The following is a 24,046-nucleotide window of genomic DNA, read 5'->3' as shown; positions in this document are numbered from 1 at the left end:
AGCTGGGTGTCCTTTATTACTAATTCACACCACACCAGCTAAACAGAGAGGACTTTGGTTTCACCCCACCGGCTAATCAGATGTCATATAAGCAATTCCATCAGACACTCCAGTTTCCCAGTATCACCACCAGCAACCACTTCTTAGGGGGATGAGTGGGTATGAAAACCAATACCCCGTAAAAGAAAAAAGGTTCTCCCGATCCCAAAAGACCAAGCCCCAGACCCAGGTCAATATACCAGTCAGATCTTACACACAAATCACGCAGTTGCCAATCTTTTAGAATCTAAAATCTAAAGGTTTATTCATTTAAAAAAAAGAAAAATAGATGAGAGCTAAAATTGGTTAAATGGAATCAATTATATATAGTAATGGCAAAGTTCTTGGTTCAGGCTTGTAGCAGTGATGGAATAAACTGCAGGCTCAAATCAAGTCTCTGGAGTACATCCAGGAGTACATCCACAGCTTGGATGGGTCATTCAGTCCTTTGTTCAGAGCTTCAGTGTAGCAAAGTTCCTCCAGAGGTAAGAAGCAGGATTGAAGACAAGATGGAGGAGATGCAGCTGCCTTTTATACGCTCTTGCCATGCAGCCTGTGCTTCCTTTGTTCCAAAGACAAGCTGCCCAGCACATGGTATGGGAAAACCTTAGAGTTCTGTCCATAGGCATGTCCCTGCATACCTTGCTGAGTCACAAGGTGTATCTGCTTTTTCTCATTGGGTCAGTTGTATAGCTGATGGTCCATAATGGGCCATCAAGCAGGCTAGGCAGTACTGACGCCAAATTGTGGGGTGTCACTGAGAAGCATAGCACAAGTTTGAAATACAGTATAGAGCCAATACTTATAACTTTAAATACAAAAATGATACATGCCTGCAGATAGCATAATCATAACCAGCAAATCATAATCTTTTCAAAGACACGTGACTTCCTTTGTACAAGATGTAGTGCCACTGTAGGACCTTGGTTGCAACAATGATCTATACGGTCATAGTTCATGTCAATAACGTCACACCCTCCCTCTCTCTGGTCCTTGGAGGACAAAGAGGTGCACAGCTGTTGGAGGAGGGTCTCCTCTCCCACCACACACATGATCCCAGGGGACAGAGTGTGCAGCAGAGGCAGCACAGCTCTTACCACCAGAATGTGCTACAGGTGATGTTTCACGGAGCAGCTTCTGTCCTGATGGCGAAGTGTCTGTGTCCTCAAACAGGGAGGCTTCCTGCTAATCATAGCCTGGCTCAGGTCTCCTCTAGGGGGTCCAATGACCAGCTCAGACCTCAACTCCTTCTGCTCTGGCTGCTTCTTGTCTGTCTTTGCCAGGGGCTCACTGGCAGGAATTCTGCAGTGATTGCATTTGTGCGTGATTCCAAAGTCAGGAGGGGCAGACCCAAATTTCTACAGGGCCCGGAGATAGCAGGGGCACAGACAATGGGAGGAGATTGGGTCTTCATCCATGTAAAGCTACACTTGGGGGAGGAAGTGAGCAGCCTGTCTGTGTAAGCAGCTGTATCAGAGTCATTCAGACAAGTTTATTTTCATTTTGCCGTCACTGTGGTGGTAAGAGGCTGGCTTCATGCAGTGTTCTTTGTCTTCTCTTCTCTCCCTCCCCCTGCCTGGGCTGCTGCAGCGATTATGCTGAAGCGTATTCCTCGCTTCACCCCTCCGGAAGTGATCGTAGGGCTGCTGGCACCATTTGTTCGTCTCTCCACCTCCAGCGTGAGCATCATTAAGAAAAGGGCTAGCCAGAGAAGTGACAACTATGGCTTTGTGGAACTGGACTCGCACGCTGTAAGTGGCCCTGACCCTTCCCCAGGGTCTGTGCAGAGAAAGAGCAAGAGAAAACATAGTCCTATCATAGGCATCCAGGTTCATGCTACAGTTACCTTGGAAAGGCTTGTCTTGCAAGTAGAAGCAACAGTGTCTCAGGCTAGTCTCAGCCTTTCCTAGTTCCGCTTTGGTCTGTCTAGCCGAGTCCCTAGTCCTAGGTGTGGGGAATGGCTGACGGCTCTTCATCTTTCCTTTTGCTCTCCAGTACAAACAGTCTGAGCTTTAGTCCATCATAGATGCCGTTAAGCTGCATGAATTTCTTGCATCAGTAGCTCTAGGACAGGGGTGGGCAAACTTTTTGGCCTGAGGGGCGCATCGGGGTTCTGAAACTGTATGGAGGGAAGGCTGTGCCTCCCCAAACAGCCTGGCCCCCTCCCACTTCCTGCCCCCTGAATTCCCCCCTCAGATCTCCTAACCCATCCAACCCCCTCTGCTCCTTGTCCCCTGACCGCCCCCTCCCGGGACCCCCGCCCCTAACCACCCCCCGGGACCCTACCGCCTATCCAACCCGCCCTGCTCCCTGTCCCCTGACTGCCCCAACCCCATCCACACCCCTGCCCCCTTACTGCCCTTGGACCGCCTGCCCCTCATCCAACCCCCTGCCCCCTTACCATGCTGCTTAGAGCACCAGGATTGGCAGCCACGCTGCCCAGCTGGAGCCAGCCATGCCACCATGCTTCCCGGCAGGAGCTCGCAGCTGCGCCACCCAGAGTGCTGGCGGCATGGCAAGCTGAGGCTGCGGGGGAGGGGCTCGGGGCTAGCCTCCCCAGCTGGGAGCTCAAGGGCAGGATGCTCCTGTGGGCCGTAGTTTTCCCACCTCTGCTCTAGGAGATGCAAATTTTCACATACCAACCAGCTGCAGGGATCTGCCTTTGTATCAGGCTGAACCGTTTCAATACTCCCTCTTTATTGGCCTTGCCTTGCACAGAGGCTAGTGGCAACAGCAGCCCTCAGGGAAAGCAAGATCCAGGCAAGGTCACTCCCTGGCTGGTGAAGGGGTCGGAGGATGGGCAGGGAGCCCAAATATGGACTTCCCGCTTTCTCACATCCCAAGAGTTTTTGAAATATGTTTAAAAGAGATGGGGCTCTTGTAATGTTTATTGTCCCAAGGCGGTACTCCAACCTGCTGCTAGCTGCACAGCTCAAACCATCCTTCAGAGGGCTCCCTCCCTGGTGGGTCTGGGTCGAGTCCTCTAGCCCAGCAAAACTCTTCCCTAGCAGCTCAGAGACCATAGTGGATATGGATTTACTGAATTCAGTAATCAAACTATAAGACCTGGTTCATATCCAGTCACCTCTGGAACCTGTTACGTTGTGTGGTGGGTGACTTGTATTCTCACCAGGGTTCAGCCTCAAACATCTCACCCAGAACAACCCCAGTCACTTCAGAGTTCGTTCCGTTGTGGCTGGATTTTGGAAGTGGGCTTCTGTTTCCTTCTGAAGAATGCAAGCTTGTCTCTTCTTTCCCCAGGAAGCGGTGCAGTTGGTGAAGGTTCTGCAGAACCTGGATCCCCCAATCTGCATTGATGGGCACACCGTAATTGTGAACCTAGCCACAGGAAAGAGAAGGTGAGAGACGACTAGAGGCAATGCTATCTAGTGTACGATGGGCTGTGGTGCCTTAGTCTTTCCAGTTGGGGCCACGTTATCATTCTTGGATGCCTAAAGCTTAAGCACCCAAATAGCTCACAGGTGCCTGGATAGGTATTAGGTACCTTCCCAGAAGTTTAAGAGGGTTACTTTAGTCATCCAAGTTTGACAAGATGACTTGGGTGTCTGAAAAACAAATGGCAAGAGTCCTAGTCCTGTGGTTCTCAGCCTTTCCAGACTACTGTTCCCCTTCCAGGAGGCTGGATTGTCTTTCATACCCCAAGTTTCACCTCATTTAAAAATACTTGCTTACAAAATCAGGCATAAAACGTGTCACAGCACACTATTACTGAAAAATTGCTTACTTTCTCATTTTAATCATATAAAAATAAAATAAATCAATTGGAGTATAAATATTGTATTTACATTTCAGTGTATAGTATATAGAGCAGTATAAATAAGTCATTTGTATGAAATTTTAGTCTGTACTTTGCTAGTGCTTTTTCTGTAGCCTGTTGAAAACTGGGCAAATATCTAGATGAGTTGATGTAACCCCTGGAAGACCTATGTGAAGGCATACCCCTGGTTGAGAACCACTGTCCTAATCAAGTGGCCTTTAAAGTTGGTGTCCACTGACCAATTCCCATTTCCTGGGGGCTAGGAGATGGGGCTTTGGTATTTCCTAGGGCATCGGGGGCAAGGTTATCCAGTTCAATACATTGCTTGTACCCAGAGACTTTGCTGAGTCAACAACTTCCCTGGAGTTGGACTGACCCCCCACATCTGACAGAGGAGCGGCCCCGCAGACCCATGGTGACTATAATATGACCTCTGGCATGTGGGTTGAGAGGACTTTTCTCTTCTCTTTGTGGCCCTGCTGGTCTCCTCGAATATGCTGAGGTGAAAATGAAGCTAACCTAGTTTTAATTGGAAAATTCTGTTTTTCTCTCTCACTAGAAATGACTACGGGGAGCAGGCCAACAAACTCTACTACAACCCGGTAGGTCTGCACCAGTGCTGCATCTTGGAGTGACTTACCTGTAGCTAGCAAAAGGGGCTAGTTGTGGTTGTCGTCATCTGTGTCATTGGCTATGATGGCACTCACGCTGAAGGGGAGATTGGGCTGCTGGTGCCCAGCAGGGGGACTGGGCTTTTCTTTGCCAGACCGCTTCCTTTGAACTGCCAAAAACTCCCCGGGTTGAAGGCAGAATACTAAATCGAGGGTGAAACTTACATTTTGCACATTAACTCTTTTCTTGTAGAGTCCATGGCTGGAAGGGACCATTGTGATAATCTAGTCTGACTAATGCAACTGTCTTCTTTACTAGTCTACAGTTCACACAACAGAAACTCAGTAGCTTTTGTATTGTTCTACTTAGCCAATTTCCTGTCTAAGGACAAAGTTTGCTGAACTTGCTGCTGTTGCTTGTACTCTGAAATGCCTTCACAGAGTTAATCAGTCTCTTGTCTCATGTCTATTAATCAATACTTGTCTCATTATCTGCCATAACTTCAGAAAAGTACCTACCCGTAAGAGCCTTTTAAAAAAAACAGCTACAGACAATCCAAGGTGGGGGCAGGATCTCTTCTGTATGGCATGGGGAGAATGGGATGTGGAATGTTCTCTGTGTACAGCACAGGTTGGAGATCACTGTGTATGTTGAACTGGGGCCCTTTTCAAAGCCTACCGAAGTAAATGGGTCTTTCTCTTGACTTCAGTGGGCTTTGGATCAGGCCCTGGGAGAGTACATCTGTCCCCTTATTAGAGGAAAGGCAATGCGGGCTCTTCCTCCATTTGAAGTGGCTGAAGGCATGTCACCCTGCATTCTTGGAGCCCATGTGAGAGAGGAGTGCTTGCCAGATAGTCTCCTTTTATGACCTGTGTCTAAATAGCTCTCTTGTTCCAGGGCAAAAGGGGCATGAGGGACAGGAGAGGTGCCGAATCGCAGAGACACAGCCGAGCGCAGTGTAAGGCTAAGCTCTACCTTGCTTTTACTGTGGATTCTCCTCTTCTTTATAGGTGCTTAAAGGAGTACTGTCAACTTGAAATCAATCAACCTTTTAAGAGCTGAAAGTAGGCTCTGGTCCTACTCTTGCCTCTCAGTTCCCCTACCAGTTTTGTTGGGTTTACAATCACATTGTCCTGTTTTATTATAGTTTTTCTCTCCCCCTTGGTGTGTGTAAAAGACCCACACAGACAGGGGAAACCAACTGATTGTACAAGGAAAATAGCAAAACTGACTGTACATAGTCAATCATCCAGTGTAAAAAATAGAGAAATATTTTCCGCTGATCTCTTTTAGTTACAGGAATTGTATGGGAGGGTTGTACAAATAGCATGGTAAAAAATGCACTTCTGTGTGGCATTGACTGTCCTTACTTGTGACATCTCAGATCACTGTAACTGATGGTGATTAGAGAGAAAAAACATTCTTCATATTCCTTGATGTGCCTGCCTGAGACCTTTGACAGCACTTTGTGTGCAGCCCGTTTCCCGTAGGATCAGTGTTTCCCCTCCTGTTTCTGAGCAGCTTTCATTGTAGAGGCACACACCTTGTCAAGTAGGGGCAAGGGCAGGTTCTCAAACCACTTTTAAGTCATTTTTTTTTAAACTGACCAGATTTCAACGTGTCTGTGTCCCTTTAAATAAAATCAGCTGGTGATCTCAGACCAGGCGCCAGTGGGCAGATGCCTGCATTGCATTAACTGGCACCACCAAAGTCAGAGCTGGATGGGTCATGAAAACGAATTCATCTTCTCGGCCTTAGAGGAGTGAAAGATATTGGCAGAGCAGCGTGGGGAAGCTTGCACTGTACGTGCTCTGTGGAGAAAGGGCTTCCATCTCCGGGGCTGGTCGTCCTTCCACTAGCTCAATATTTGCGCACATCTGTATTTTTGTAAAAGTTTCTCCTAGGGCGAATCTGATGTTGGCTCTTCTCTCTTCCCATTCAGCTCCGTCAGATGTGTCCACTTTCATCTATGATCCTGACACTGGGAACTACTATGACCCTATAGCTGGGTTATACTACGACCCCAAGACACAGGTGAGTGGGTGGGCAGGGGAGTATACACCTAGCTGGTTTTATAGCAGGTTGTACGAACTCTCCTCTAAGAAGAAAAGGAGTACTTGTGGCACCTTAGAGACTAACAAATTGATTTTTTTAGTGCTCCTCTAAGAAGCACATTTCACAGCGTTGGTGCCGCTTTCCCATGTGGAGTCAGATGGTGTAGTTGATGGAGGTTTGGGATATGGGAATACAGATTTGGGTTTATTTCCACGTCCTGTCCCCTGCTTAGTGCCCCTGAAAGTTCAAGAAGCTCTGCCTTCCCAGGAGAGTCCACAGCACTGACTTGGTGGGAGGAGAGATTTGGAACTGATTGGATTCATGTTGGTTCAGTTAACTCACTAAAGCAGTGATACTCAAACCTCAGGGGTTCAGGAGCCGAATTAGTGATAGACATTACCCACAGTCGTGTGAATTCATTGTTTCATTTACTATAGTATTATATAGTCATACTTAAACAGTATGACGGGGAAAATATTTCGTTTTTAATCCAATCTTTCTAATCTGTCTAATTCTTGCAGCAAAATGACTGACCAAGTATTATTTTATTAACTACAATTGGTTAATAGCATAGTAAAAGCATCCTGATTGGTTAATAACTTAGATTGGTTAATAATGAAATCACACTGTGTTTTAATATCATGTGCTGCAAAGAATCGCAGGAGACATGTTAAATAGCCACTTGCGACTCCTGAGCCTCAGTTGTAGTATCACCGCTCTAAAGGGTGCTTCGCTCCAGTCTTTGCTCTTCCCTGTCCCCTAGAGTCCCACCTCAGAGGTCTGTGTCCCTGCTTTGTTCAGCAGACATACCATAGGCAGAGTGCCCTTGCTGGATCTCACCGGAGACTGAAAGCATATGACTGCCACCATTATGTGATGGACAATGAAAACCAAGCTTTATCTCTGGTCTTCTTGCTCATTTCGTCTTCTGGCTGTACGGCTGAGCCATTGTTGTGTCCATAGAGCCTCGAGTGCTAGCTACAGCCCTGCTGGGAAAGCGCTATCTAGAGCAGGTCTTCCCAACCCCATGGAGGGCTGTTTCCCCACGGACAGTAGCCATCAGCGTCCTGTGGCTGTGGTCAGGGTTACTGGGCCATAGACTCCCCGCTCCCGTTCCAGCCAAGTCCACAGTACCACTCCCACTGTCTCATTCTCCTTCGGTCCCTTTGCCATTGCAATCTCTTTCCTTTATTGTCTCCATCTCATCAGTCTAATGCTGGGATCCAGGCATTTGCTCTTCGCTAACTTTCTTGCACACACTCCATTTCAGAAACAAGTCACAGTGAGCCAAGAAGCAGTGTCATCCCCTACGAACGGCAGGGGAAGGAGGCATGGGAGCCATGAAAGGACAAGCGAAAGGAAGGAGCCATCCAGCAGGGACAGAAAGGAGAGAGGCAGAAGTACTTCAGCGAAGGTAAATCATCTCTGTGATCAGAATGGTCCAGTGTCTAAGGCCCGGCAGTTGAGCTGTGAAGAAGGAGCTAAGAGGGGCTCTCTTGAAGGTTTAGGAGGGAGAGCAGGGGCAGTGAAAGAGCAGAAGAGTCACTGCAGAGTGTGGGTTCTCCACCTGAGAGTCACGACCACCCTCCTGTTCTTTATGGCTAGATCGCAGCCATAGGGTGGGAAGTTGAAGCTAGACAAATTCAGACTGGAAATAAGGCGTACGTGTTTTAACGGGGAGAGTCATTCGCCATTGGGACAGTTTACCCAGGGCCATGGTGGATTCTCCATCCCTGACCATTTTTAACTCAAGACTGGCTGTTTCTCTAAAAGCTCTGCTCCAGGAACGATTGTGGGGCGTTCTCTGGCCTGTGTTCTCCAGGAGGTTAGACTAGATGAGCACAATGGTCCCTGCAGGCCCTGGAGTCTAGGAATCTTTTGTAACTCATAGGCCCCTAATGCCAAAGGCACCTGGACATCGTAACAGAACTGCCACCAAAATCCCCATGGTACATAAAGACAACATGCCAGCAAATGCATCTCTGTCTCCTGCCCAATTGCATGCCCTGAGCAACCAGCCCATACCCCCAAACCACACATGGACAGGAGAGCCAGGCAACAGTCCTGGGCTGGAGGGAGGAGGGGACAAACGCTTCAGCCGGTTCAGGCAGAGCTTAGATCGTAAGCTGTTTGGGGCAGACATCCTTTTTTACTGTTCTGTATAGCACCTAGCACAGTTGGGCCCCAAATCTGGACTGGGGCCCCCAGTGCTATTGCAATACGAACAGTTAATAACCTCTGTGCCCAGAGGGGAGTTGCAGTATAGAACCAGCTGGCAGCCGTGATCCACCTCAGAGAAACGTACATAGGCAGGCCATGTTTGGCACAGCACTGAACACACGGGGTTTTATCCTGACTCTGGTCTCTGGGAGCTACTGTAACAAAATGCCAACAAGAAGGGGAAAGATGGTCATGGGGGTTTTGACATGAGTGCAGCCAGAAACCGCTCTCCTCTCCTGTCCTTACCGTCTGTAGTGCACCTGTGGGAGAGAGCTGCTCCCTGAACAGGGAACACACTGAAGGCAGATTACGCAGCTCTGTTGCTGACGAGCACAGTGGGCGCTCAGCATCTTCCCTCACTTTGAGTTCAGTACAGGAGGTTGCATAGTCCTCTGGGGCTGAAGGTGTCTGAATGGGTAATCATACTCTTGTCATGCTCCCAGACCCCAGCATGCCTGTAGCAGGGACATGCAGCTGCTGTCACTATTGCAATGGACTGATCCAGCAGAAAGTGCTCAACAAACTGATGGGGAGCGAGGGGTTTCACGGAGAACTGCTGCTTCTGTGTCAGACTCCAAGGACATTACCTCTGGGGGGGGACAGCCTCTGCTGAGCCCAGAGAAGGCGTGTCTGCAACATTAAATGCTTCTGTCCTTCCACTGACTGACTGTCAGGGATGCTTGCTAAACAAGTTCCCAGCCACTCTTTGGAGACTCTCACTTTGCTCTCTGGGACACTGTAGGTTTAACTCCCGATCTTGGATGTTTCAGAATGAATTTGTAGAGGAAAAGCCCCCTGCAGAAGACATCTTTAAAAAACCATTGCCTCCCATAGCAAAGAAGGAAGAGAGCTCAGCCCCGGTAAGATGCTCCATAGTGTGTGTTGCTGTTTGGCTTGTTAGTGGTGAAAAATTAAACTAGACAGAATCTTGACCTGATCCTCTATTGAGCTTTCCTGGCACAAACCCCGTTGCTTCAGGGTATGGAGTGCAGAGGAATGCAGCCGGGGGTCCCTCCATTTGCACAAAGACCCCAAAGCCTTGGCCCCCTCCTTCTCCTCCCCCCTTGCCCCCCCATGCTGTTTGTTTAGCTTTATGCAGACTTCTGATGGAGTGGGGTTGGAGTGTCTCTGCACCTGACATCTCTTTAGCTCCCACTTGATTTACACCCTGGCTTTAGGGTGACTCCTGCTTCTGGTGCTCATCAGCCAGAGAAAGGAACGTTCAGAGAACTGCAGAGGTTTTTTTTTGGTTTTGTTTAACTCAGAACTTGTTTTGCTCAAGATTCGTGGACCAGAGAGGTCTGTAGCCAACACTCAGGAATCTCACCCACCCTTCCTTCTTTTTAAGGTCTTGGGAAATCCAGGGAGAGTGACACTGCAACTGGCAAACAGAAAAGAGCCATCCTGCTGCACACCCCATCCCTAGTCCCTCCTGACTTGGAGAGACAATCCCTTGTGCTTAAATACATGGCTGGGTGGCTAATGGCCAGGCACCCTATCTTGGGAATACAGGGGACGTTTGACTACTTAGCTAGTAGCTTCCTTCCATGTGGTGCCCATGCTGCTGAAATGCCACCCCCTTCTCCTCAGGCAGAGACTGAGGTGGGGATATCACATGAGGCAGCAGGGCCTGGCAGGGGGAACAGACTTGGGGTTGCAAAGTGGCATTATCCTCTGCTGCTCTGTCTGCAGCCCAAGGTGGTGAACCCTCTGATAGGGCTCCTGGGCGAGTATGGAGGAGACAGCGACAACGAGGAGGAGGAGGAAGAGGAAGTGCAATCGCAGCCGCCACAGCCTCCACATCTGCCGACGCAGCGGGAGGAGCAGCTCAGGAAGCCTGACTTTGACGAGGATAAGCTGACCGACTGGAATAAGCTGGCCTGTTTACTGTGCAGGAGGCAGTTCCCCAATAAGGAAGTGCTGATCAAGCATCAGCAACTCTCCAACTTGCACAAGGTACTGGAGGGCATATGGGGGCCACAGCTGGTCTGACTCTTCGGGGCTGCAATTGACTTAGCCTGTGATTTATGAGGGAAGGGGAAGGAGTTGGGTGGGTGGAACTGATCGGATGCTGTCTCAGTAGCCCGCAATGCCTCTCTGTTCAGAGCCTTTGTGTGTGGACAACATGTATGGATGCTCTGTAACTAGCTGAAGTGAGGTATTATGGGCTGCAGAACCCCGCAGGCTAACAGGAGCATTCTCTCCCATGGGTTCCTGAGGAGAGCTGTATGCCTTTACACCTGGGACATAGTGTGGAGATGAGCTATAGAAAGTCATCAGTGCTGTAGGGTGGTTATTGGCTAACCTGCCTCAGCAAGGTGGGGCGCTAGAGGGATAAGGCTGAGTATAACTGTCCTGGGATGTGCTACCAGCTAGTTCTCTGATGGGGTGGATGAAGGGAGCCTGCTGTTGGGTGATGTGGATTCCTGGCTGGATACTTCTGAGAGTGCTCCATACAAACTAGCACTTATTATCTGAATCTTTAGACATTATTTTCCTACACGCAGCGACACAGTTCAGGGTGTGGGGTGGGCCACAGGGGGGGATGCAGGTGGAGTTGTGGAGACAGAAGCGAGGACAGTACCTGCCTGCGTTCTGCACAGCTTCAGCCAGCTCACTTCAGTAAGTACCAAATTCACATGCTCTCTGAACACAAAAGGCTATAAAGCAGTGACGGTGAGTCGATGCTCTACAGTTTTGCTGGGAAGAGAAAGAAAAGACATCTGACTGTCCAAGGGCAGGAACCAGTGCATGGATATTGAATGAATTGTGAAAGCAGCAATGCTGAGCGGCGTGGGAGGTTATGGCCTAATGTACGCAATTCAGGCAGGAGGTTACAGGTTAAGTTTGTTTGGGCACAAAATCAAAGATCAAATCATCTAGATTCAATCCATGATTCCAGCTGTTTGTTTTCTCCACTGAGAGAGACTTCTGCTTTCCTCCTTCCAGCAAAACCTGGAGATTCACAGGAAGATCAAACGATCTGAGCAAGAGCTGGCGTATCTGGAGAGGAGAGAGCGAGAGGTGTGTGGGGGGGGAAGGGGGGTCTTTAGCTCAGCACGCTACATCTGTCACCCTGCCGAAGCAGGATCCTGCGCTAGCCCACAGCCAACCCCCAGTGTTCACTCGCCCCCACCATGCACATGTTGTAAGCATCCAGAGTTCAGCCTGCGAACCATGTGCGGTATGGGGAGTCTTATGCTGTGGCCCTTGGTGCAAAGGTATGATCTTAGAGATGAGTATGTCAGCCAGACGACAGCCTGAGTCTGCTCTTCCTCTCAAATGGCTCTGGGCATGGCCTTGGTGTGGTGCTGTTCTTGCAAAAAGAGGAGGTTCCAACTGGAGCTGGTGGGATGTTCAGGGTACCCTAACTTGTATGCAAAATTAGTGCAGCTGTCAAGTGCCTTAAATAAAGGCATGCAAATATTGGGTATCTTCCTGGTTAGCGAAAAGTAGCACCGCATTTAGTGAAAAAGCTGTTTACCTGCAAATCAACATGTTTTAGTGGTTTCCGACCAATGAGAATCAGCCTCTCTTTAGGGCAATAACTGAAGTACAGATGCAAAACTTGATTAAAATTGACAGGTTACATCAAGGCTTGAAATCGGTGATTTCAATTGCTTTGATTTCCATCAGCCCACCTGGATGTAAAGTGGTTCTTGTTTCACCAGCACTCTGTGCCTTACAGGGTTCCCTGCAGGCTGCCCCTGTGCTCATGTGAGCTGGAGCATTCCAGTCTGTGAAGCAGGGGTCAGCACACACCCTACGGAGCGTGGGGAGCAGCAGGAGTTTGGTGTCTGCAATGCTGGAGGGGTAGCTGATGTCCATATTCCTCCCTCCCCATCCAGTGTCAGCCACAGCTTAAGCTCCGGTCTGATCCCAAGTGGGTTGGATGTTGGACTTGCTGGGAGCAATGTTGTGACATGGTGAGGGAGGCCCCATGGAATGGTGCCAGACACAGGGCTATAAAAGCCTTCTATTTATCCAACAGTCAGTTAGTAGGCCAAGAAAGCAGCTCTTCAGCTGCTGGCGTAGAGTATCAGACAGTAAGTGGCTGTGTCTGCTAGCTTGGCTCTCTGCCCTGATCAGGAAAGGGAATGGGCTGGATCCAATGCATCTCTTCTATCTCAGGGATCTCTTATGTTGATCTCAGTCATTAGAATGTGGTTACTCCCAGGATAGACTGGAGTGAGTCAGGAGATGAGATCAAGATGGTGGGCAACTCCAGCCTCTTTTGTTCTACCCCAGCTGGTCAGTTACTCCGTTCAAAGCATGTGACTGTTTCCAGAGCCCCCATAAGCCTTGGGACATGGATTTGCAGGGCTGCAGCTCCACCTTTGCATTGTTAGGACAGGAGTCCTAGACGTGCCTCTAGAATAGTTTAACTGTGATATCAGAGGTTGCTTAGGCCCTACTGGAGTCCAGCTGCAAACCCTGCCAGAGAGCTCTAGCCCACCCCAGCTCCTCTGTCCCACACTCCAGACTGCCCATAGATGTGATTTGGATGCAAACCAGGCTGGTAGAGCCCAGCTATACACAGGGTATCAGTGCAGGTGACTGACAATGGGCCAAGTTTACAGGCCTGTTTAATCCCAGGGGTCTTGGATTCAATTCCTTGATTGCATTGCCCAGCTGATGATATATCAGTGCTTCCAGCCAAGCTCCATGTGCGTAAGGAGGCCAGTCTGAGAGGCTCTCCACCGACCCAGCCACATGGCTAGAACATGTCATGGTTAGCCTGGTCTGATGGTGGGGTGGCTGAGAGGACAAATCTTCCAGGCCATAGGACCAGCTGTGATCTGTAACCACGAGCAGCAGCTGTTGATTCTCTCGCAGGACAGTCAGGCCGTGCAGAGGCTATTCGTGCAGGCTGAGAGAGAGTGAGAAAAGCTGGCCACAGTAAGGTGGCAGCCAGGGAGGTGCAGCAAGGCAGACTAGAAGATTTAACCATGGCAGAGCTCTATCACCCAGCAGTCTAGATTAGGAGGAGCATGCAGGACTCTGCCAGTGCAGCTCAGTCCTGCCCCGCAGTCCCCTGTTGTTCCAGTCCTGGGCCCCCTTCTCAGCGTTATTGACTGATACAGCCCATCGCCCATACTGCTCTGGTCTTAGACTTGCACCTTGCCCCGTAGTATCTCTGCCCATACATCTCTGCAGCTGAGTGAGGGGCCCTTCCGAGCAGGCCCCCAGCTCTGTAATTGTGCCCAGATTGCTGAGTGGTTTAGCGCAAGAGGCCCAAGTCCCCAAGCACCGGACTGGAGGTTGAACTGAGGGAAGGGCTAGCGAAGGAGCTGCCGGCAGCGTTCTGGCCCCAGGTGCCGCAAGTTGATGATTCTCTATGCACTGAGCAGCAGTTCCAGCTGCTCGGTGAGAATCCCAGAAGGACAGTCCATCTATTAGCTTTATTGGGCCACATGCAGTGTGCTACTCTAACCTACTGGTGAGTGTGTACCAGGTCCCCCTTTGTGCCTGCTCCCCATAATCAAGCTCTCTTGTCTAATAAACAAAATCTTCCCTGGGGTTGGTCCCAGCTACCTGAGAGCCTTTCTCCCTCCCTGACAGAGGGATGTTTGTGGGTGTAGGAAACCGAATTTCCACAGGACCAGACCCAGACTGTGGAACTCATGACACAAAAGCGGTGCTGGGGCTGGCTGCCCTCAGAACGAAGGGCAATGACTTATTGAGGAAAAGCTGTGTTCTGCAGTCTCCCTCACTCCCCAGACAAATCGCCCTGCTCACTAACCAGGTTTCTCCCCGCAGGCTGGAAGGGAAGGAGGGCGGAGGAGATGACTCTTTTGTGGCTTTACAAATACTTGGAGGCAATTGGGTCTTACGGTGATGGGGAGCACGTCAATTACCTAGACTGCTGCTCCCCGTGGAGCAGCAGGCAGGGCAGCGACTCAGTCATAGCTTCTCTACTAATGCTAACTCTCTTCTGCTCACTGTAAAGGGGAAGATTAAAGACAAGGGAAATGACCGGAGAGAGAGATTCCAGCGCCTGGACTCACCAGAGAGAAAACGACTGAAGGAGGCCTGGGACTCTGAGAGGTAACAGCTGCTCTTCCGCCTCCTTCAGGGCATCCGGGACTCCTCAGAGCTGCTGGTGCTGTCAGCGTCTGGGTGCGCCAGACTGTCACGTTGTGTGTAGTTGGAAATGAGGGCAGCCGGAGGACCGGGGGAGGGTTGGACAGCTGGCTGCATTCTCTGTGTAAAGCAATGTGGAGTTTTAGCCTTTCATGAATTTTCTGACCTTTCAGTGGCCTCGATGCCAAATGTACAGTGGGGCCTTTTGAAATGAGCAACATGTGCTGGCAGGGGAGGGGGGATTTAAAGCTGGGACCAAAGCCTTGCTGGTGAAGAGAGGAGCCTGGCTACCATGTTCCTAGGAAGTTGGGAGCCAGGTATCTGGGGCAGGTGAGTGTCCCTTCCCAGGCTCCTCGGGGGATGTTGTTCCAACTGGTTCTCTCCTTGTCCTCCTGTCTGTAGTTTGGAACCACAGAGAGAGAGAAGGGAGCAGAACAGGCTGCAGGAGGAGGAGGAGCAGGGCCATGTTTTCAGCTGAGACAGACACACTTGGCATTTTTCCTTCTCGGTCAGAGTGGCTGAACAAAGAGAGTACTGCCTGTGCTTGGGGCACAGCGCCATGGTGTGTCTGCAGGTGCCAAGGCATCCTAGGCAGAACAAAGATCTTGGGTTTGCTAGGCTGGCTTAAAAGTGACCTTCAAAGAGGAGAAATGGGTTTGTGCTCCTTGTTTCTTTTTGATATGTGAAGGTTTGGAAGGAGGCTTTTCCCTGTGTGTTTTGTGGATCAGAAAGTCAGGTCTTTGTCTTCTCCGTTCTTCCTGGAAGAGATTAGATGACTGGAGAATTTACTGTGTGTGTGAAAGCATAGATGCCTAAAAAGTGGGACCTGATTGAAAGGGAAAGTGATTGTTGTTCAGACTGTTGAAAGCTGTTTATTCTTGCTAATGAAAGAAAAGCTCTCCTTGTTAAAAATTGCAGGTTTCAGAGTAGCAGCCGTGTTAGTCTGTATTCGCAAAAAGAAAAGGAGTACTTGTGGCACCTTAGAGACTAACAAATTTATTAGAGCATAAGCTTTAAGTGAGCTGTAGCTCACGAAAGCTTATGCTCTAATAAATTTGTTAGTTTCTAAGGTGCCACAAGTACTCCTTTTCTTTTTGTTAAAAATTGGACACCTTTACCCCTTCAGCTCAAATCTGAGAGTGTGATCTCAATTCCTCCCAGCTCAGTGTTCAAAAGAAAAGCTCCAGCAAGAAAGGAGGGGCCAGACTTCCCATTCCTGATATTTCCAAAGTTTATATATAAAAACCAAACCCTGTACGTATATGCGCGTGTACGTAAAACTTTTCAGGCCTTCTTTGGGTATCTTAAAGAATATATTGATAAGGATACACACCCATTTCCCCTCCCACTCCCTGCAGATCACCTTGAAGCTGGACTTCAGGAACTATGTTTTCCAAAATGTGCCTGAATTATGCATGCATAATGCACCATAGAGAACCCAAAATAAGCCTCAAACGGCATGTTTCATGCATGCAATGTGGGTGCATCTTTGCAAAAAGCCCTTGATGTTATCCAAGGTGTAATCAATTCTGTGTTGAAAATCCATGGTACCATGTTGGAAAATAGAATAAAGCGATGTGTAAATATACTTATAGTTGTTTTCTTTTTGTAGTGACCATAACCCTGTGAGTAAAGCAAGAATTGATAGTAATAACAAAGGAAGCCGCATGTTGCAGGCTATGGGCTGGAAGGAAGGCTCAGGACTGGGACGCCAGCAGCAGGGCATGATGTCGCCAGTAGAGGTGAAACACCTTCCTTTCCCTTTAAAATCCAGATAGTACAATCCTGAATTTGGTAGCATTTCCCAGGCCCATCTGAAAGAAACATGGGGGTAGGGGATCCGCCTGGTGAGATCAGAATCGTGCACAGCTTCTGAAAGAGGGAAATAGCCCCTATTCGTAGATTTGTACAGTTCAAAGCCAGATGAGACCATTACATCCTTTGGTCTGACCTCCTGTATAGCACAGGCCCTGAAATTTCACCCCGTTTCACCTGCATTGAGCCCAATCACATGTGCCAGTGCTGCTTAACAAGTACAGTGGAGGGAGTTTGCCATAATGAACAATGTAGTCATTGTATTTTACCCCTTGCAGTTCAAGCAGTCTCAGATTGCATTTGTTTGAAATAATGTGGGGATTTCTTTGAAATGTTTTGCCTTATGAGACTATCATGTGGCTAGCTGGCTGCTATATATGAAATATGTGTGGTATTGGTTACATATGTCACATGGTATTGTTTCTGAATGGAGGATGTATTTAACTCCCCAACATAGCATGCGTTGTGAATTTTGCATGTTCCGATCCAGTGTATAATTCAAAGCAGATCATCTGAGGCTTGGAATGTAACGCATGTGCTTGAACGCTCATTGTCCCAGGCAGCAAACACACCATTCCCTTTCAGGTTCAAACATGGTCAGAAAATGTCCCCAGGTGCTCACTCTGCCCTGGCTGGGAGACCCTTGCAGCTGGCCCCTGACACTGTAGAAAAGCCAGCTCAGATGAGCCCTGGGAGACTGACCTGCAAACAAGATTCCTCAGCTCATGACAATCCCGTCAAGCTCTCAAGGAGAAGCCACAAAGGTGGAAGGTCCTCTCCTCCCATTTCGTGTTAATACAGGGCCTTGTGCTTCATTCAGCCTCTGGAGACTTGGATCCCTTGGTTGAATTGATCAAACCCTCGGCATCCAAATAACTAGCGTTGAAAAGTAAACACAACTCCATGGGAAATATTTAGTTGGGTCGCTCTAGGCAGGCAGTATTGCATAATACAATCACTGGCTCTACGACATTGATTGTTCACAAGGTCGGAATTCAGAGCAAGCTAGGAGAGCCTGTGGGAATCCCATGTGACGGGAGAGCAACTGAGAGTTGTGATCAGACAGGTTAATAAGAAAGATTGTGAGATCTGAGATTCAGCCTCTTTTCCTTTGCTCAGTGTCCTTCTCAAATCAAATTGGTTCTGATTGCCTCCATTACTGGCTGTATTACATGCTGCCACTGCCTCTTGTCCGCTCCCACCCCTCCTGGTGCTCTGAGCATCGCTGCTTCCTGGATTGTTCCCTCCCCACTGACTGCCCATGCTTTGGAGTCTGTCTTCCTAGATTGTTTGCTGTCTGGCTTTCTTTGTCCACAGCAGCATCAGCAACTCCTCTCAATTCTGTATCCTCTGGGCATGTTAGTGCACCATGTAACCTCTTTTCCAGGTCATTAGTACAGCTGTCAAATAAAGCCAAAGCAATCTCCCTGGCAGCCTGTGCTGATGAGGAGAACACAAAGAATTGCAAAAACAAGCTGTTTGTGTTGTTTTCAGGCAGAAGGTCAGAAGAAGGGAGCTGGCTTAGGAACCCAAGGGAAGCCCAGCAAAAGGCAGTCCAATGAAACATACCGGGATGCTGTCAGGAGAGTCATGTTTGCCCGCTATAAGGAACTTGAGTGAATGAAGTGGAATCCCACAAAACCCAACCCTCTCTCTCTTTCTGTGTCATGGTCTCTCTTTGTTTTCAAATTGTTACTGGTTTTGCTGCTAGAATTTTTTTTTAAATAAAATGGAAAATTTGTCAGTGCTGTTTCCTTATCTCCTTCCCCAAAGTCTCTGCTTTAAAAACAAACCTCACTTTGGAACCTTCCCAAGACTTCTCCAGCCGATGACTCCTCATCTCTCCTGGGGCTCATGCTGCCCTTTGGGTGACTGGCGCAGGACTAGAGTGGCAGAGATGGGCCTCCTCAGTCTCAGTGATACTTCCAGAATGTTGCACACGTGCTTTTTCGCCAGCTCTGCAGACGCAGAGTCACTGTCCTGCAGCAAGAGGAAGTCTATTTAAGCCCCTGGAACCCCCTCCATTTTGTATTGAGCTGGCACATCCTCCCCGTCCCTCTTCAGGGACCCCTTGTGATGGGTTGGATCACAGAAACCCCCGTGGGGCTGCCAACTAATGTGCCAAGACTACTCCTGCCCCTGCCTTCCCTGCCAGCTTGGGACCCCAGAACCCTGCCTGGTTGTGCCAGACATGCTTGCCGGCTACAAACACAGACCCAGGTCTGAACCACATCCCACAAGCTGCAGGCTAAACTGAAAGCAGCGTAAGAAGTGTTCCTGTCTCTAACACTCAGATGCCCAAACTCCTAATGGTATCCAAACCACAAATAAATCCGTTTTACCCTGTATAAAGCGTATACAGGGTAAACTCATAAATTGTTTGCCTTCTATAACACTGACAGAGAGATGTGCACAGCTGTTTTTTCCACCCCCAGTATTAATACATACTCTGGGTTAATTAATAAGTAAAAAGTGATTTTATTAAATACAAAAAGTAGGATTTAAGAAGGTTCCAAGTGATAACACAAAGAACAAAGTGAATTACCAAGAAAAATACAATAAAACATGCAAGCCTATGCCTAATACAGTAAGAAGCTGAATACAGATAAAATCTCACCCTCAAAGATGTTCCAATAAGCCTCCTTTACAGACTAGCCACCTCCTAGTCTGGGTCCAGTAATCACTCACACCCCCTGCAGTTACTGTCCTTTGTCCCAGTTTCTTTTTGGAGTCACATGGGCAAGTCACATGTCCATGCATGACTAAGTTCCTTACCAGCCAAGCCACATGCCTGGGAAAGCTCAGATGTGGATTGGTGTCTCCAAGTTCATTGTTGGCTTAAACGTTTCTTGATTGGGCACTTACTGAGAATAGTCTTTTCTCAAGAAGCTAACCAACTGCTTCACTGAGGCTATTTAAAATTAAACAAGTACATAGCCAAAATATTCATAATTTTGAATACAAAAATGATACATGCATACAAATAGGAGGAATGTATTCAGTAGATCATAACCTTTGCAGAGATATGTTACATGGCATATGTAGCATAAAACATATTCAATTCATGACATATTTACATTCATAAGCATATTTCCATAAAGCATTATGGGGTGCGATGTCACACCCGTCTCATGAGAATCTTCTCGTACAGGAAGTGGAGGGTCTGCTACAGCTGGGTGTGGTGAAAGTAGTTCCTGTGGAGTACAGGAACAAGGGGTTCTATTCCTGATACTTTTTAATCACCAAAGCTAAGGGCGGTCTGCGGCCCATACTAGACCTGCAGGGCTTGAACTGCTACTTAGGGCATGGCTACACTTGTGAGTTAAAGTGCATTAAAGCAGCCCAGTGCACTCTAATTCACGACGCATCCACACTGGCAAGGCATGTAGAGCGCTCTGACTCCGTGGCTAGAGCGCTCCTGGTACTCCACTCGGCGAGTGGAATAACGTTTGATGCGCCCCCGCTGGAGCGCCACGGCGCCTGTGTGGACACCCTGGTCTGTTAATGTGCTCTGATTGGCCTCCAGAAGTGTTCCAAAATGCCTGTTCTAGCCACTCTGGTCATCACTTTGAACTCTACTGCCCTGCCTTCAGGTGACCAACGTCAGACCCACCCTTTAAATTCTCTGGGAATTTTGAAAATCCTCTTCCTGTTTGCTCAGCCAGGCGTGGAGTGCTCTCAATGAATCTTTCCAGGTGACCATCCCTCCACATGCCAGGTGATCCCCAGTATGGAGCAATGGCGAGGTGCTGGACCTCATCGGTGTTTGGGGGGAGGAAGCTGTCTAGTCCCAGCTGCGCTCCAGGCCTAGGAATTACAATACCTTCGGGCAGATATCAAGGGACATGATGGAAAGGGCCATGACCAAGACACACTGCAGTGCAGGGTTAAAGTGAAGGAGCTGCCGAATGCCTACCACAAAGCCCACGAGGCAAACAGCCGCTCTGGTGCTGCCCCCACAACCTGCCATTTTTACAAATAGCTGGACGCAACCCCACCTCTACTCCAAGTACCACCATGGACACTTCAGAGCACAGTCCTACAAGGCAGGAGGAGGAGGAGCAGCAAAGCGGGAGCGAGGGTGCTAACGAGGAGGAAGACATCCTGGCATCCCTAGATGGATGCAGCCCAGAGCTGTTCTTAAGCCAGGAGGAAGGTAGCCAGTCGCGGCGGCTGGTGCTTGGGGAAGGACAAACACCAGAGGAGGTTCCCGGTAAGTGGCTTTTATTTTGGGAAGGAAGTTATTCGGTGCAGGCTCTCGGGGCGAGGAGGGTTAGGGCTGCATGCATGCCTAGATGCGGAATAGGGCGTTTGATGTGCTCTCTCTCACATCACGGTAATTGACCTCAGTGATCTCTTCAAAGGTCTCATCTAGAACTTGGGCAATGTGCTTGCACAGGTTTTGTGGGAGAGCCACTGTGGTCCTTGTCCCAGTCAGGCTAACGTGTCTGCGCCACTGTGCCGTGAGGGGTGGGGGGACCATTGCTACACACAGGCAAGCTGCATATGGGCCAGGGTGGAAGCCACATTGTAGTAGAAGACCCTCCCTTGCTTCCCAGGTCACCTTCACCAGCGAGATATTTTCCAGGACAAACTCCTGTGGAAAATGTGGGGGAGAGTGTTCAGTATGGGGGCCCCTGCAGCTGTTGGCTCTCCCCAAGGCACAGAAATCCAGAGGACAGTACAGCTGTGAAAAAATCAGTCCCCCTTGACGCTGTGCTTACTCACCATTTTGGGACTCCTGTGGGTTATGTGCACTTGCTTTGGGACAGGCAAATTATGCTATTGTGTAGACTATGCTTGCCCTTAAGTACGGGGGGGGATCATTGCTGGTGTGAACAATGCTTCCTCTGTTAAGTGTTGCATTTTGCCTTTACAGATGCAACTTGATCTCTCAGCTGTCCCTGTTATCACAGGCCAAGAGGCTGCAAAGAATCAGGAAGAGACCATGCTCCATGAAGTCATGCAGCACTCCCTTAATGAAAATCAAAAAGTGCAGGAGTGGCAGGAGAGTGAAAGGAGGGTCCACCAACAGAATGCAGATTGCCGGCACCAAAGCACAGAACAGCTGATAAGCATCATGGACCGCCAAGCGGACTCAATCCAGGCGCTTGTAGCCATGCAGGCGGAGCACTACCTTGCGCGCCCCCCCCGCAGCCCTTGTCTCTTTCCCTTGTGCCTCCATGTCACCTCCAAACCACTTTCCCCAATCTCCGGGTTCTTATCGCCACCAACTGCCTCCAACACCTGAAGCTTCACCACCCAGCCCTGAAAACTACAACCCTTACCCACTGCACTCAACCCCCATCACCAGGCAGTATAGCCATTCTAAAGTGCAGCACTCATTGCACAGCACTCCAAACAGAAAGGCTGAGTATCGTAACAGGACACATGCAAACCCATGGTTGTACCATTCCCCACCCCAACCCCTTGCCCTTCGTGTTTCCCAAGCAGTTTTCTTTTCAATAAATACATTTTCTTTTCATTAAATGGATATTTTTGCTTTGAAAACATTCTTTATTATTGCCTAATGTAAAAGCTACCTTAGCCCAGGAAAGCAACAGGCACTGTAAGTCAGTGTATCATACGTAGCAAACACAGATTCCTTCTAACATTGGAACCACTGCAATTCACTCCCGTGCAGGGCACCAGACAATACTGGTGGCTTTCAGCCTCAAATTGCTCCCTCAAGGCATCCCTAACCTTGCAGCCGCACACTGGGCCCCTCTAATAGCCCTGCTCTCTGGCTGTTCAAATTTAGCCTCCAGGTGTTGAACCTCCAAGTTCCATGCCTGAATGAATCACCCTTTCCTTCACAAATGTTATGGAGGGTACAGCACGCGGATATAACCACAGGGATGCTGTTATCGGCCAGGTCCAGCTTCCCATATAGAGAGCGCCAGTGGCCCTTTAAACAGCCAAAAGCACACTCCACAGTCATTCTGTAGGGGCTCAGCCTGTTGTTGAATGGCTCCTTGATGCTGTCAAAGCTCCCTGTATAGGGTTTCATAAGCCATGGCATTAAAGAGTAAGTGGGGTCTCCAAAGATCACAATGGGCATTTCGACTTCCCCTACAGTGATCTTCTGGTCTGGGAAAAAAGTCCCGGCTTGCAGCTTCCTGAACAGGCCAGTGTTCCGAAAGATGCGTGCATCATGCACCTTTCCAGGCCAGCCTGCATTAATGTCAATGAAACGCCTACAGTGATCCACAAATGCCTGGAGAACCATAGAGAAAAATCCCTTCTGATTAACGTACTCGGAGACTAGGTGGGCTGGTGCCAGAATTGGAATATGAGTCCCATCTATCGCCCCTCTTCATTTAGGGAAATCCATTTGTGCAAAGCCAGCCACAATGTCATGCATAAAGAAAAGGAGTACTTGTGGCACCTTAGAGACTAACAAATTTATTAGAGCATAAGCTTTCGTGAGCTACAGCTCACTTCACTTGAAGTGAGCTGTAGCTCACGAAAGCTTATGCTCTAATAAATTTGTTAGTCTCTAAGGTGCCACAAGTACTCCTTTTCTTTTTGCGAATACAGACTAACACGGCTGCTACTCTGAAAAATGTCATGCATGTTATCCGGAGTCACAGTTCTTCTGAGCAGAATGCGATGAATGGCCCTGCAAACTTGCATCAACACGATTCCAACGGTCGACTTCCCGACTCCAAACTGGTTAGTGACTAATTGTTAGCTGTCTGGAGTTGCCAGCTTCCAGATTGCAATAGCCACCCGCTTCTCCACCGTCAGGGCAGCTCTCAATCTTGGGTCCTTGCGCCTCAGGATGGGGGTGAGCTCCTCAAACAGTCCCATGAAAGTGGCTTTTCTCATCCAAAAGTTCTGCAGCCACTGCTTATCATCCCAGACTTGCATGACAATGTGATCCCAACACTCAGTGCTTGTTTCCCAAGCCCAAAAGCGCCGTTCCACGGTGGTGAGCATGTCTGTGAATGCCACAAGCATTCTCATGTTGTGTGCGTTACTCGCATCGATATAGTAGGAGTCCTCACTGTCACTTCGGATCTTAAGGAGTAACTCGACTGCCAAACGAGATGTGCTGGTGAGACTTGTCAGCATACTCCTCAGCAGTTCGGGCTCCATTCCCAGAGACCAAAAGGGAAGACAGAGCACGCAGTACAAAAACGTTGAAAGATTGCGCCAATTGTGGACAGAAGCTGGGATGCGAACCGATGCATCATGGGACGTTGGGACAGGAACCAGAATGCCCTGCCCCCTTCCCACAAGCCACAGAATGAGAAGAGGTGTTCTGTGGGACAGCTGCCCACAATGCACCACTTCCAATGCTGCTGCAAGTGCCGCAAATATGGACACGCCAGTGCGCTTGCAGCTGTCAGTGTGGACAAACTGCAATGCTTTCCCTACTGCGCTCTACGAAGGCTGGTTTAACTCAAAGTGCTCTACATTTGCAAGTGTAGCCATGCC

The 24,046-nt window shown here is 49.0% G+C and overlaps 2 protein-coding genes across 6 annotated transcripts in view; both read left to right on the top strand.

Annotated features, from left to right (window-relative positions):
- RBM6 (RNA binding motif protein 6) overlaps positions 1-18,347 on the top strand; it is a 132,818-nt gene extending 114,471 nt beyond the window's left edge. For 4 of the 5 annotated variants that reach the window (XM_038408337.2, XM_043518366.1, XM_038408338.2 and 1 more), the window contains 12 exons: positions 1,630-1,790; positions 3,301-3,398; positions 4,377-4,419; positions 5,327-5,387; positions 6,372-6,463; positions 7,755-7,898; positions 9,475-9,564; positions 10,397-10,660; positions 11,654-11,728; positions 14,655-14,752; positions 16,401-16,530; positions 18,098-18,347. In XM_038408337.2, the coding sequence (XP_038264265.1) occupies positions 1,630-1,790; positions 3,301-3,398; positions 4,377-4,419; positions 5,327-5,387; positions 6,372-6,463; positions 7,755-7,898; positions 9,475-9,564; positions 10,397-10,660; positions 11,654-11,728; positions 14,655-14,752; positions 16,401-16,530; positions 18,098-18,223 (1,382 nt within the window). In that variant the 3' untranslated portion in view covers positions 18,224-18,347. The other variant, XM_038408339.2, reaches the window with a different exon arrangement.
- The window catches only part of RBM5 (RNA binding motif protein 5), a 40,742-nt gene continuing 26,016 nt past the window's right edge, over positions 9,321-24,046 (top strand). The window contains exon 1 of the mRNA XM_043518368.1: positions 9,321-9,332. The gene's annotated coding sequence lies outside the window, so the exon portion shown is untranslated. The remainder of the gene's footprint in view (positions 9,333-24,046) is intronic.

Source organism: Dermochelys coriacea, chromosome 7, assembly GCF_009764565.3.
Source record: "Dermochelys coriacea isolate rDerCor1 chromosome 7, rDerCor1.pri.v4, whole genome shotgun sequence".
Lineage (NCBI taxonomy): Eukaryota > Metazoa > Chordata > Testudines > Dermochelyidae > Dermochelys > Dermochelys coriacea.
The sequence above is the reverse complement of the archived record's forward strand: the minus strand, read 5'-3'. Positions and strand labels throughout refer to the sequence as shown.